General features: G+C 38.8%; 1 protein-coding gene across 5 annotated transcripts in view; it reads right to left on the bottom strand.

Moving 5' to 3' along the window:
• The window catches only part of macrod2 (mono-ADP ribosylhydrolase 2), a 583,973-nt gene that overhangs the window by 120,559 nt on the left and 447,489 nt on the right, over positions 1–15,925 (bottom strand). For all 5 annotated transcript variants that reach the window (XM_066696761.1, XM_066696765.1, XM_066696762.1 and 2 more), the window contains exon 8: positions 6,971–7,044. In XM_066696761.1, coding sequence (XP_066552858.1) covers positions 6,971–7,044 — 74 coding nt within the window. The remainder of the gene's footprint in view (positions 1–6,970; positions 7,045–15,925) is intronic.

Genomic DNA, 15,925 nt, shown 5'->3' with positions numbered 1-15,925 from the left:
CCCCCTCTCAGATACCCGAGGTTACGTTCAAAACCAATCGCTTTCTTCAGTGTACCGGGTGCACGTGAGCCTGCGGTGTTACCTTAGAGAGTTGCATCCATCCATCATCCAATTATAACTGTCAATTGTCTGTACAGTGTTCAAGATACCAAAAGCATGCTATACTGTCTTTTAGAAATTGTATGTCAAAAGAAATGTGAATGCAAAATGCATACATTATTTTCAAATTAATGTGTCAAATCTAATTTCATCTCCAGATTAAACCTATCTAAACCGGCACAGCATTTCAGAGAAGGAGAGGTAAATCTTCCTATATGCATATTCTCTTGGTACCACCTGGGCCACTGCCACTGCCACAGCACTGTTTTCTGTCACTGTTGATATACATGTAGAGATGAAAAATTAACTAACAATCACAACGAGGCGGGAGGACTTCTGTTGATCTGGTTTAATCCACATGGAGCGCTCTGGAGTCAGCAAAAATCTAATGTAACATATCGCACGTTAGTAATTTTCCCAACCATCCAACCCCTGTCCCTGTGTCAGCCCTCCATGTTTTGTCCAGGAGATGTGAATGTCCAATATCAAACTTACGTTCCATTTGAGTTTTTATTTCTCATGCAGCAGTATTACAGCATGTGAGACACGTTCCTAAAATCTCTCCACTCAAAGAGCTTCCTTTATTAATTTTGTGCTCGTTTTCAAGCCCTTAATATGCGAGCCATCTGTTGCCATACCTCTATGTCCTTGCGTGAAGCATTTACAAAACAAATACCTAAATAAGCACGCTGTGTGTCATGCATAAATAAAGTACTGCATAGGAAATAAAGTTTTATTATTTACCTTTGATTGTGCAATTAAAAAGATGTGTTCAGCTTCTATTATGAGCATAATTAATTAGTCCCGTTTGAATTCTGTGCTCTGGCTGCAGCCTGAATGGACCAGGTGTTTTAGGCTGTTGCTAAATTGGGAACAAACCAGACAATAATAGGAGCCAAGCATGATCTATATCATTGTTTAATTTCCATTGCTTACTAACTGCATTAACTAATTGAATGAAACCCCTTTTTTGCACTAGTTTCTGTCAAAACCATAATTTAATTTAAAATATATTCTCGTAAACAGTTATAAATTTAAGGATTTAGTCACACCCACATTTCTGGTCTTCACTGCCAATATATATTGTCCCAAAGTGATGGGAATGTTTTAATTTTGAGCCATTAATAACATTATTCCAACCATATAGCTCTGTGATGACATCAGACCCCAGTATTTCCGAGTTTGACAACAATAAGTCGTCATGTCATATGTCGCAAAAAAGATTTGTGTCATTGAAATGTTGCTAACTGTAGGTTAGATCTTTTTTGAAGTACATTCAAGTCACAAAGCCACAATTTGGAGTTTCATGCAAAAATGTACCTCCAATGACATTGAGGTACTGATGCTTTGATTAAATACAGCCCTTATAAGATTAAGGGATCTTTCAATGCTTGCTATCAGACTTTGTTCATCTACTATCGATTATCCAATATTAAAAGTACACTCATATGTAACTTCAGACTTGTTATTAATTTAAATTGGGATGCATTTGCCAGTCCAAGATAATAACTTTTTTTAATCAATCAGAGACGTCTTTTTTCATTTCGTGCACCTTCTTGGTGTTCTGTTTGTTTATGAATGAGTCTGAAGCAACCGATTTACTACTAAAACAAATTCAACAAAATCCTTAAAGATCTCACTCACATGCTCTGCTGAGCTTCTGTTTTTGGCATTGCACTAGTTTTGTAAATCTGTGGAACAGGTTAGGGAAATGCATTTTCTTTTTTTGAGTCTAATAAAAGGCATGCTGACACCTGTCACAGGGAAGTATTTGTTGCTGCTCTTATCGATGCACAAAAGGAAGGACAAGGCGCTCTGGCCTTCCTGCACTCGCGTCTCAGATCATCCGCCAGGCCATTGTCTGCAATTTATCACGCTTGCACCTGAATAGTGTTGTGGAAATGGTGTGAGACAGCCTCATCTCCATAGCAGCTCTCTTATCAGGCCTACAAGATGACTTGTCTGCTAGGGAAAAGCACTCTATCTGGGCGTTGGGGACACTGTCAATGTGCCATGAGACCAGGTAGAAAAAAAAGCTTTGAGTGTAAATACACACACACACCAACCTCACAATCAGTGCTGCATTAAAAGCAGTCTAATCAAAATGTCAAAAACTAAAAACACAGAAAAACTGACAAAGAAACTGCCATCACCCATCAAGGAGGAGGATTATAAACCAAAAGAAATACCAATATTTCGCTCGGTCGCTTAACTTGTCGTCAGCGATTTATCTATAGCTAAATGCAAGGTCTATGAAGTCCAGGTTATGCTGTCTGTCTAATGCATGGGTTTTCAACCTGTAAGTAAAGGCTTATACATGTCAAACTGACAGACTTACTACTAGTTCTTATACCTCATTTCCATAGGGATCCCTCATAGAATATCTACCTAAATCCTGTGAAAGGTAAAGGTCAAGGCATGCTGACTTCTCACAGAGAAACACAGCCATCTCGTGTGTGATAGACACTTTACTGAAGACGAGAAGACAGCCATACTCAAGCTGTTGATTAACACTTTGTACTGTCAGCCATTTTTATTAAGTCACATGACCTTTTCCTCTGACAGCACAACTGAGCATCTATTTTCCAGCCACATTTTCCCTCTCATCTTCCGAACAACACATGTTCAAAATCCTTTGATTTATGTAGGAAAATCACACTGAAGCGCCGAGTATTAATTTAGACATCCACCCTTCAATTTGGAGGATATATAGCTCCATCTTTGAAGGTTTAGAGTGCTGCTGTATAATAAGATATTCAAGTAACTATAGCTTTCTATACGGTGCCCCAGTTTTATTTTAAGTTACACATCAACATTAATGTAGAATTCATATGGTGAAATTCACATTTCCATGGCTTAAGGACATGTATTTTTTTATCTGCAGTTGTCTGGTGAGGTGCAGTCTTCACTCACATGGGACTTGGGGACACATTTCCAGACCTCATTGTAGGTCAAAGGCTGGTTCTTGATGTTCAAGGTGAACATAAGTGAATACTGCAATCTTCATCAAAAGTGGTATTTAAAGAAATGAAGGAAAGCATGGAAATATGGTATGAAAAAAAAGATTCTCATTTTAGTATATCTCGGCACCACTGCATTGTCTATCGCACAAAAAAGCGATGTATTATATCACAATGTCTTTGGGCTGATCCTTGACTGAGATCCTGGAAGATTATTTTGCTCTGATCCTGATAAACTAAATTGGTAGTAAAAATTCCTGGCAAACTTCCTGTCATCTGTGGTGTCAAGGATTTGTCTGCATCCCACCAGATGAAAAGATTATAGCATGACATCCTATTAATGATCTGAAATGTACTGATCATGCTCCACAACAGCTGATGCCAATGATGAACAAAACCCTATGCTGAAAAGAAAAGCTGCAGCTTTTCACAAGGCCTGGATATCCGGCACAATCCCCTGACCTTTCAGATGATCCAAGCGCCTGGACCAGCTAACCATAAATAAAGGCCTTTTCTAAAAACAATCCCCCTTGATGCAGTGGTCTTCAATCAAGGTCTCGGTGTGTCCAGTTCTTCAGGTTAAATGGGTGATTTTGGTAAATTACTACGGGAGGCCCTCTAGCTCTTCGGGATCAGGGTTTGAAAGCAGGCAAGTTCTGAAAAGACTCAAAGGACTCGAAGTGCAACCATGCATTAGAGAGAACCAGACCTCCGGTTTCCTAGAACGACTGCTTTATTTCTACCGAATGTTCAAGTTCTTCCCCCTTTTCATTTTTGATTATGTAGGCATTTTCGCATGATGGTTGTACTTTCCGGCTAGATTGTAATGTAGCCTACTGATTAACTACACCGACAAGCAGAATCTCAAAGCTGATTATGAACAAGTGTGTAGGAAAGCAAATTACCACTATACTCTGAAACTCGGTGCTTTGACCCATGTGCAACACCGATATGCTTACTCACTTTATTCCCTCACACTCAGCCATGAAATAGAAGCTATTTTTCTTTGCATATAATAGAATCAGAACAAAAAAAAAGTATATAGAAAATCACTAAGCGTTAACACAGTAGGATGTGAAACAAGTACGACGTAATATGTAAATGAGTTCTAAATGGAATCTAAATGCATTCTGCTTATTTTTTTTTGGCTATTTTTCACTAAGGCATGTATGCTGAAAAAATAAACTATTGATGAATTCATACTCAGTTACTCAGGGGCTTTGCTAAATAGGAAAATATTAAAAATGAATATCTTGGGATGGATTCATCAAGTGCTTTTTTAAGTACATTAAAAGCAGCATCACATTTGGTCTACTTAGATGTTAATTAAAAAGGAATAAGGTGTCATTTTGAGATTCATGAGATTCACTCAAGGGGCTCCTTTAGTTGGTTTACTATGTTAAAAGCTCCGTTTACAAAACATACAAATTAGAGTTCTAACTAAAGACCACAATGCATTCCTGCTGAAATGCCTTATACATATCTGAAAAGATAATTATTTTACACCGTATTGCAGGTCAGCACAGGTCTGTTAAACACGGGATGGAAATCAACAGCAAATCTGAAATAGTCTAATTAGTGTTCAATGACATTCATTATAAATGTACAAACTTTATATTCTGTTGTTGCCATCACACTGTTTTTTGAGATCTTAAAGCAAAACATGTTTTTCCCCATTTTAATCTGTTAATTGGTGCTTTGATAAATGCTGTCACCTCTTTCTTGGTGCCACTTTCTTTTCTAAATAAGACAATTTAATTCCCGTGGGTTTCCAAAATAAACTTCGCAAATAGTAAAACGTGTATTATTTTGTCTGTCCCATCTGTGTCAAACGAGCTATTTGCATTAACAGTCCCATTTTTTTTCAAACCTCTGTTTTTTTAGTAGTTTTTTTGTAAGATGCTTTTAACAATCTGGCTTTATAAAATAAACACATTTATTTTTTTCCTGTCAATACCTGCCTATGTCTGTGTTCTGTCAGATACAATTAGCACATTTGTAAACCAATAGGAAGTGTCACCCATGCATTTGAATTCAAAATGCCACAATACAGAGAAACAATTTTTTTTAAGGATTCGTTTATCTCTGATTCTGCTGTACTGTACATCTGGTTTCATGAAGATAGCAGCACACCGCTGAGAACAGATTCATCTTACATCACTTTCTCACATCCAGCCATTTATTATCAGCAGCCAATCTACCAACAGCAGTTTACCATAATGTTCGGGGCAGACAAAGGCACCCATAAATCTGGGAAAGCAGCTCTAACATAGCAGATCATTCCCAAGACACAAACAGACACCTATATATATTTATACTTTACAAAGGCAAATTTAAAATGAATTCCTTAACTTTAGAAATTTGACATGTTCCTCTATGAAAAATGGCTTTGGATGTAAATGCAAAAAACATTGTGTAGCTTTTACTTTGACCTGTGTTTGTAAGGTTAGATCAGTTTCGTAAAATATTATAATGCACTGCTGGGAAGACAATGGGGCCTCTTGTTTGTTTGAGGATTAATTAAACCTCACCAGCCAAAACTCTATATATTTAAGAACAGTTTAGTAAGGGGGCACTCACTTTAAACAAACACAAGACACTGGTTGGATCAAAAATCTTTCAAATAAATCTTTTAACTCAGTGGAGCAGTGGAGAATACCTGAAGTTGAAGTTGCTATAACCCTGTCTATCATAGTACATATATATTTTTTTTTCAAAGCGTCACAGCCAGGGGCAACTGATAATTTTAATTTATGCCATGTGTAAAGGTTAAACCAGTCAACAACATCCCCAAATGATCTGTGTGTTACCAAGGCTGCAAAAGACATACAGATTAATATAAAATCCAAGTTGTTTACATCTCAGGTAATTAACTATTAAATAATTACCCATTAAATACATAAATAAATGTTTCAAACATAACAGCGAGCCAGCCAGTGGTATTCAGGTGGAACGATTCTGATTTCCTAACACATATCAAGACGATGCAGTCGAGACAGGAAAATGTAGTCCTATAAACTGCAGCCTGCACTGTTTATTCAAAGGCAAGGTCTGACACAAGCTCTTTATCTTGCATAGAGAGTGATGAACGCTGTAGCAGGGCCCAGCAGTGCCCAGGTACACTGGTGTAAATACCACTCTGCCAGCATGCCTTAATCCTGGCCTGGGGGCGGTGCATCGAACGGTCCCCGGACACTCCCACACATTAATTAAGTCTAGTTTGTTGTTTCCTGTATTAGTATGTCCTGTGTTCCTTGTGCCACAATGGACTGATATAATTAATTCCTGCTGTTTAAAGAAATGTGCCCCCCATTTCTTTTTTTAATCCTTGACTTCTAATTTATTGGTTTTCCGTCAATCTGGGGAAGACTGCGTATTCATTAACTGTCACTGACATTCATTTCACATGGAAAACAAAAGCAAACACTTAATACACACCTACGCAATAGACCTTTCAAAAAACATCAGTAGCATATATTCATCTTGTGCCTTCACAAGAGCCTTATTGATAAGGTTTGCTTTTGCCCGGTTTTACACGAACACACAAACTGAATAATTCTGCATAATCTAGAGGTGTTTCGTTCATGCTTTTTGTAGCTCAAAGAAGTCCCTGAAGAGCACCTATTTTGTCTCCTTCATATGAAACAAGAGAGCCATCACTCTTCACCAACAAAGGTCTACATGTGGTCTGTTAGTCAGAACGATATGATAGAATCAAAAAGCAGTTGAGGATTTGCATGCTTTGAAATACAGAATGCCTCGCTCCACAATGGCGTTTACTCATATGCTTCTCAACCATTCACCACAAGTGCTCTCTCTCGACTCTTTAACACTCAACCCTGCTCTTCCAAATGGGCAATGTTTAATACATGAATTAACACACAACAAATCCGAATGAAAACCGGACATACCTCATCACTGTTTTTCTGGATCCAGTTCTTGACGGTCTCAAGGGCAATCTCAGCAGCTGGCTCGTTTGGAAAGCCTAGAATTTAAGATGAGAATCATTAAGGTTGAGTCTATTCAGAGTGAAGTAAACACATAACACCACACACACTGGATGCAGTGGTTCGTAAGATATGCATTTTCCTGCTTATGTCATAAATAAAAACAAACGGATAAACAAATGCAAACATGGGCATAAAAAAAGGGAACCATTAAGAAGCTCTACCAGTATTTTAATCGGTAGAGATCTGGTACATCATCATCCAGAAAAGTTATTAAAAAATAAACATAGTTCTGATGAGAGATTATAGTAAACACAGAAAAATATGACCTATATCAGTTTGGGAATAAGGTCTGTGAAACCTTGAGGGTTAAAGAATGGAAGGCTATAAGTTCAGCATATTTTTGGTTCTTCCTTAAGGATCGAGTCTCAGATCGGAGGCTCTGCTTCCGAAGGGCTTGGAAGTTCAGAAGCCACCCAGATGTAGAAAATGTGGAGGAGAGGAGAGGAAAAACACAACATCGAAATAAAAATGCTTGAATCGGAGCATGTATGTGGCAACCTCAATAAAGAATGAAAAGGAGAAGTCCTCTCTGGAAACTGATTTCACACTCTTAAAACAGCGTGGGAACTTGATTTGTACTTTCAAAGTGCAATGACAGTGGATTATCCTTCCTACCTATAACAATGAAGGATGATGTATGCTCATGAAAATCATGATTTTAAGGAGCTAGCTCTACATCAATACAACCATAAGGGACCCACACTCATATATATATATATATATATATACACACACACACACACACACACACATTACATGCATATATCATGAGGAGGCCTTCATCCAGCACTGGATCGATATAGGCTGCCGCTAATGATGATATACATATGAAGTTAGCATTTGTATGTTTAAATTACATTCAGTGAGTGACTGCCATGTTTGTATGTTCTTCTGGTAGGATTGTTTCACTTCAACTGTAATCACCCTGCAGTGTGAGAATATCATTACCAAAATGTATCAGAAATGTGACAGATTAGAATTGGGTTAAACAAAAAAAGGAAATACTCTGCAAGATAAATCAAATGATTCTGTCTATTCTGTCTGCTTTTCTCAAGTAGCTTTTGTGATACCTAGTGGGTGCTTCTCATCTTCGTTTACAGTGTACCTAGTGCTTATACCTGTCATTACTAATTGCTGCAACTCGCTCAAAATATCAGAGTATAGCCTTGTAACGGAAAATGGAAGACGGCAGACAACCAATCACTGTAGTGACCTTCATTATGCAGGGTACACTACCACATGTCATTCAGTAGATCATTGCTAATAACATTTATTCTTATTTATTATAGTTCCTGAAGTTATTTGCCCAACCAAACTAAACCTATTGAGACCTATTGATCCACAAAAGATTTACAGATCTAGCCATGTATGAATACGTGATCTTTTATGTTTTCTTCCTGCGCTGTACCATTCCACTGTCATAATGAAAAAGTAATGATGTATTGAACAGCATGGCGAAGGAATTGTACTGTTAAATGCTATATTAATCACAACATTTATACCAAGGAGTGGATAGAAATGCAACCTCCGTGTTAACACCCTATATTGATCAAGAATACATTGATTTAGAGTGGATTAATTTTTCATAAGGCCCAGCATATTTTGCAGTCTACAACACTCAAAGATCTTCTCCTGAGCTGAAGTGTGCTGACCCTGTTGCGATAATAACCAAACAATAGCACATTCAAGACCAGGGGTCTCGGGGTGGAGAGGGAAGGTAGATGAGAAGGGATAGAACTGTTTTTTAACGCTGCATTTGTCAAGCTCCCGGCCTCTCACTCCGCCTGTCCCTGCATTTCAACACAAACCAATCTCCTGACGTACAGGGGAATCAAATTACTTGAGAGACACAGAACGCTCTGAAGGAGCCTCCCAGTTAAGTGATTTCTTGAGCAGTGGCTCAGACAATTTTGACAAAGGCTCAATTCCACAAAAGACAGAGAACAGGTAAAGTAATAAGACAGGCTCGGGCCCTGGCTATAGTGAGTGAGCGTGCGTTGAATACTGAAGGGGGTCCTTGAGAGCGCTGACAGGTGCTCGTACAGCGAAGGCAGACTTTAAAAAGTCTGTCAATAATTCTGTTTGGGGGGAAAGTTAGAGAGAGTGAATCCTCCTAGGCGTTTTGTAGAGGTTGCATTCGTTTTGGCAGTTTCTAGCTATGAGCACCTTTAATTTGATCAGAGGTGATCAACCCAGTCCTATGGAGACTGCTGCATTTCATTCCAACCTGCCTTTGAAATGACTTAATTGATCTCATTATTTACTTAATTGGTCAGGATAATCATTTTTTCCCCAAGTCATAATGAGTTGGTAATTAATTCAAAGATACCTATAAGACCTGCAGGGTTATGGCCCCTGAAGCCCTGTGTTTAACAGCCTGGGTTTCCTTCTTCATTTTCCCCCTTCGAAGTAACAATCATTTAGATCAATTTCTCCTTAAATATTGACTAATGTAAAGCTTTTCCAGGGAATATTACAAAGTATAGGCCACGTTCAGTGCGCCTTACTCAAACTGATACACAACATACATGGTCATATAAATAATTGTACGTACATACATTCATGCATTTCAATTCTTGACAGTCAATGGAAGGACTTTTTTAAAGCATGGATAACATAATTCAATACCAGAAAGAAGAGGTATAACTTTTGTAAAGCTAGCACTTGCAGAAAGTCATTGTTGATCTATTGAGATCTCTCTTTCGCCAAACGGAAAGTGTTCATGAAGTAATGGCTGTTTTTTGTTTTGTTTTTTTACAGTCTATGTTTCTGTGGGCCTATAAATGTGCACTACACTCTTTAGTGACATGAACTAAAGGAGAAGTTACTTCTCACCTACCTGCACTTACCAGGTCTCCTAAAACTAACAGCAAATTTAACCTCCTCTATTTCTTCCTGGTTGTACTTGCAAATTCGCCACACAGCAACAACAGGGACAATAAAACAAAGCCTCTTCATTCCCGTTTCAGCTTTAAAGAAGCACAGTCTCTGTGGCAAGGAACTTCAATTGCATTGAAAGTGGGCTTCAAGGTAAAAAAGAAGAAAAAGTAAGACAAAAGATGGAAGAAGAGGATATACAACTTGAGAAAAAAAAAAAAAAAGACAATGATGTTAGTAAATGCCAGGCTCCCTGTTTATTTACTCTCCCCACCCATAACAGCGAGGCAGCCAGTGGTAAGCAGCATTCAATATTTTATGTTGAATAGGTCTTAATCATAAGAGATAGGGCAATCCTAGCCAAAAGGAGCAGTGGATTGCGCTGAGTACATTTAATCTATTTAGCGAACAATTTCTACAAATGCAATATTGATTTTTGTTTCATGTGCATTAATCATGCTGGGAAGGGTTCCAAGCCCGTGACAAGCCAAAAGTAGGGGTCAAACAGACCCACGGCGGCCGAGAGAGAAAACGGGGAGGTTGAAAGCGGAGAGACGAGACTATGTACTTACAAGGTCAACAATGCCAAAATTGTAACGCATTCCGGTTTCTGTTTGTTCATCGTCTCCTGAAAACCTACATTGTCTGTGATGCTGCCAAGCTTATTAATTTCTTTCCCTGGCGCTTTCTGATTGATTCACTGCTCCCCTCATCTTTATACACAGCTGTGGTACTGCCACCCCTCCCCACCCAACATCTGAAGTGCACAGTTCTGTGTCAATTACAAGCCACACAGCTAACAAAAGAGAAGACTAAGAGTTATTTGTTATTGATTATTTGTTGGGGTTGTCGATATGCATTTTTATTCCTCTGTGAAAGTTCCTGCATTTGTTTTATGGTGTACATGTGTTATACCACTATTTGGTACTGTCCGATGTAGTTTGCTGCATTACAATAACATCATAATTATTAATGTATCAAACCACCATAAAATGTAAAAACAATGCGTATACGTCTGGAAATTAATAACATTTAATTAACAGGAAATGTTGATAAAAGGAAATTCCTGAAATGTTTGTACCTCAATGCCAGGAGTATAAGGAACAAGATGTTAGACCTAGAAGCCACAGTGCTGGTGTGTGACTATGATGTTGTAGGAGTGACAGAAACATGGCTCAAAGAAAATGATGGGGATGAATACAAGTTGAAAGAATACACACAGTTTAGGAGAGACAGGCAAAATTGAAGTGGTGGTGGGGTAGGATTATATGTCAGAAATGACATTGAGGCAGAAGAACTCAAATCAGATCCTAGTAACAAAACAGAATCTTTGTGGGTTAAACTTTTGAATAAAATATCCTGAGGATTAGTGGTAGGAGTGTGTTACAGACAACCCAAGTCAGATATTCAGAAAGATGTTGCATTGTACAGTGTAATCAGGACTGCATGTAGCAAGGATGTGGCTGTTATAATGCGGGATTTCATTTTCCCAAACATAGACTGGGAAAGCCCAGTTGGGACTACAGAAGCAGAAATAGAAATGGTTGAGATGGTAAATGACTGCTTTCTAACTCAATTTGTCAGGGAACCAACCAGACAGCATGCATGCATGCATTGACCTGATCTTTTCAAATGACCAATATAGAGTCGGAGGGACACTAGTTAGAGAACCAATGGCAAACTGTGATCACAATATGATTAGCTTTGAGGCATTCTTTCAAAAAACAACGACCAAGTCTAAAACAATGGTCTACAATTTTAGAAAAGCAAACCTTGATGGTATGAGGCGGCACTTAGAAGAGGTAGACTGGAGCACACTGGATACAGATTCAGTTGAAAATGGATGGTTATATTTTAAGAATATACTACTTGAGGCTCAGGAGAAATTTGTACCAAAACTTAGCAAAATGAGGACCAAAAAACACTGGCCAGAATGGTTTAATAGAAGTATGCAAAAAAATATCAAGAGAAAGAAAATGTTGTATAGTGCATATAAAAGGGTTAGAGACAAAACAAAATACAAAGAATATGTTGAGCTGCAAAGAGATCTTACGAAAGGGATCAGGAAAGCAAAGATGGAAATAGAAAGAAATATAGCTCCTGGAGGTAACACTAATGGATTTTTCTAGATGCAAACTAGAAAAATATTAATGAACAAAAGGTGATGAAAAGAACAAAAAACTTTCCACTTTCCTCTTTCGCTCTCATTTTGTTCCATATGCAGTACAAGTTCACAGAAACCCTATCTGTCAAGCGGTCGAATACCCACATCAGCCCTGGACTGATTTGATTGTCTTCTGGGTTCCTTCCTGTGTTGCCCTATGCTGGGAATACTGCGGGCCCAAGAAGATTTGTCTTTTCAGATCTTGTGATATGATCTCCACGGTGCCTGCTGCTGATGAGTACCCAGGTGACACTCTGTTATTTCTGCTACCAGTGCCGTACTTCATCATAGGTGGTTCCACCAGAGAGAGCACAGCTACGGATGTCACCTGCACACCTTCCCTGCTGCTGCTACTGTGCCTAGGGCCGCACTTAGTAGGAGTCAAGGGCAAAACTGCCGTTGGCTTGTGGCTGGTGTATAAAAGAAAGTGGGCCAGCAGGGGTTGTTATAAAAAAAAAAAAAAAAAAAAAGGATTCACAAGCTTGTCTGCTCTATCCCCTTCTACAAAAATTTAAAAGCGAACATGAATAAAATATGTCTTTCTACTGTCTTGTTTATCACCTACACCTTCAGTTTTATTATTCGGCGTGCCTTTTGTCTCTGGAGTACCTCAGCTTCACAAAGAGAAATAATAATCATCTAATTCAAGCAGCTTTAGTTCACTGCTTTAGAGTGACGTGGCGGTTCCAAAAGATAATTTTCACATTCAGAAATAAATAATAATTTCTTGTATAAGTTGTTATAACAATAACAGTACAAACTTCACAGCTTTACTTGATATGAGGTGTTAATGAAAAAAGGCGTTTCGTTCCACATTCATCAGTAGATGGCACACCGGTCACTGATCATAGACTGATCTCTAGTCAACGATGAAATGGTTTACAGAATATAACACAAAACTATATGCTTAGAACAAACAGCTGACCATTTCCACCGAATCATGAAACCTGTGCCGAGTGACAGCTTAAGCTTAGCCATCATGTTAACCAATAGATATATTTATAATATGGGATGTTAAAACAATTATAATGAATAAACAGTTATGCCTCTACTCGTTTATTCATTTATTCTTCCCTCACCATGGTTCACACAGCATAATGCATTTCAATGTTTCGCCCTTCAAGGAAAAACAATGTATTTATTTTGTAATAATAATTTATAACTTTAGTTGTTCATTTTGAAGCTCAAAATCAGGGCTTACAAAGTGGTTAATCACATTTAAAAGCCACCTATCAGAGCGCAGCATAAATCCCATGCCTTTGGTTGGCACCTCCAAGCAGCAATGCGACATGGGATGCGTTCACTGTGTTTTGGGTTTAGTGTCAGCTGGTCTATCCCAGCTTACTGTGCAGCAGTGTCTCGGTCTCGGGCCAACTGGCTGCTGGACTCTGCAACTGGCTGTTATCACCAATAGCTGCATTTGTCCAACAGTTGACACACGAGCACCAGGATAGCAGTGATAACGCACACAAAGGACTGCTCTGCAATGCCCTTCTCATGCCTTCGTATCTCTGGAGGCCTGCAGCAGTAAGCTGGGCAGAACCACCTCTGGCTCTTCCAAAGCAAGACGTTTAAAACCACCTGATTAAAATGGAAGAGGTGCGTTTACCACCACCTACCAAGGCACACACAACACGTCATCCTTGAAATGCCTAACCCGGAGTTAAAAGAAAATCCTTGAGCGCGGCCATGGGCTTTCACTTTGAGTACCTCTCTAAAGTCCAGACGGGAGGAAGCCAATTTTCCATAACAGCTGCTGGGGGTTAAAGAGTATGTACTACAGCTCTCAGGACCGTATCAAGAGAATTGGCATGCGGATGACAAGTCGTACAGTGTCGGTAATGTGCTTCTCTGAATGGTACTAGCTGGTTTCTGATTCTTTCTTTTTCTTTTTTTTCTCTCCCAAAAAGACCAAAAGGACAGAGGGCAAGGAGTCAAGTCACATCCGCTTTTGTTTTCAGGTCAACAGGGATCTATGGGGATGGAGGGAAAATATTCTGGCCCTAAATTTGCTCTGCAGATGACCTTGGACACATTCCAAGTAAGTGACACTCACTTGTCCTACATGCTAAAAATACTACAATACCACAATTTAACGTAGTGAAAACAAAGCTCTTTTTTAAATGAATGACCTTGCAAAATCACAAAATTTCCTCAATGGGTCAGTCTATTTCTTTTTTCCGGTTTCTTCCTCTCTCACTTTCTTTTTTTCTCTCTCTTCTTGTTGATTAAATATACTCGGATGCAAGATAAGAAGAGAACAAAACAAAGATTAGTTACATAACAACTCAAGGGTTGCGTGTGTGCAGAATGAGAGCATTGAACAAACCACACTGTTTTCTCTATATTTTAGGAGGAGAAACCTGGTTTTGGAGGGGGATTATTCGCCATGACAGCAGCGATGCCAGAGAGACTGTGGTCAGAACAGAATCACATTAATAAATGACGAGAAACCCAAGTGTACCACCACTGCTGCTGGCAAAGCTCACCTTGGTGTCTTCAAATAGCAGGAAACAGAATGGTGATGTTGAAAAACAGATCATCAGAAACTATATTAAATGAACTTGGACAAGCACAGGGGTCCAAGTCAGATGCATATTATATGTGAGGGGGAAAAAGGGCGAGAAGTAAATGGTATATTAAAAAAGAAGGAACTGAAGTTGCCTACCCTTTGACTAAAATATGAAACAACACCCTTAATTGTTTTTTTTATTCTACAGTATGACCACTTTTAAAAGCTGTAGGTTCTCCTGTATGTGACAAGGCTACAGCAAGCTCTCTTATCCCGTAAACTGACAAAGTAAGCCACACAAACACACTGGTGGGATTTTTTATTTTTCATTTATTTTTTTGACTTTGTCTTCTGCAGAGTGATGTTCCACTCTGTGTACCATTAAAATCCTAGCCAAACAGGCTGAACTCCACAAGTTAAATCCTCAGATAAAACTGGACATCCTGCAAAGCACACCATAAGCCAGCGCTGAAAAGATAAGGCGGCATGAAACAACTTCTTTAATCCAGAGCAAGGATTGAGGGAGTCAGCATGATCGCTCAGCATCTGAAAACACTAAGTGCGCTGACCCTTTGATCTCAGATTGGAGATCGGTTCACATCCTGACCACGCCACCAGGTTTTGGATAAGAGCTCTATCTAACCGAGCCAGAGTCCATTCTCAAGACTTAAGGGTCAAAAACTCGACACTGTAAACAATGCAGCTATGGCATTGTCAGGACACAAAATAGATTCTTGTCCCAAGTTAACAGGAAGCTATTTCCACAGCTCCTACAGTACATCAGGTATCGGCACAAGCAATTGAATGAATAATTTCAGTCTCACTAGCATGCCTGACTATATGAACTTTAATAATCCACTGAATTCAAATGAAATGCAAAAAGGCAACTACATTACCCTTGTATTCCATTTCAGCGTGAACTATAAAGGAAGTTCAGTACATAATTTCGGTCATAAAATGTGTTCAGTACAAATGGGGAAGAAAAAAAATTAATTTAACAAAAGATATGTGGGAATTGTGTGTAAAATGTTGTCAAAGATTACCAGCAGAGCATTTGATTATGTTTGTGTAATGGAGGAAAATGAACTGTTGATAGAGTGAATTGACTTTATTTGTCAGGTTGCAGTATTCGTTGCTGCATTTCTTTTAATCTATGCCAGTAAAATTCATGTTCGATTTACATTTCAACTCATTTACAAGCTCACAAAAATGTAAAGCTCTGAGATAGAGATTCCCTTTCAGCACTGGGCTTTAATGACACCGCGATGAGTGAAATGGACTCCACGTCCCCACTCCCAGACTT

The sequence above is a fragment of the Amia ocellicauda genome, chromosome 23 (genome assembly GCF_036373705.1).
Source record: "Amia ocellicauda isolate fAmiCal2 chromosome 23, fAmiCal2.hap1, whole genome shotgun sequence".
NCBI classification, from domain to species: Eukaryota; Metazoa; Chordata; class Actinopteri; order Amiiformes; family Amiidae; genus Amia; species Amia ocellicauda.
This window is presented reverse-complemented; position numbering and strand designations above follow the sequence as displayed.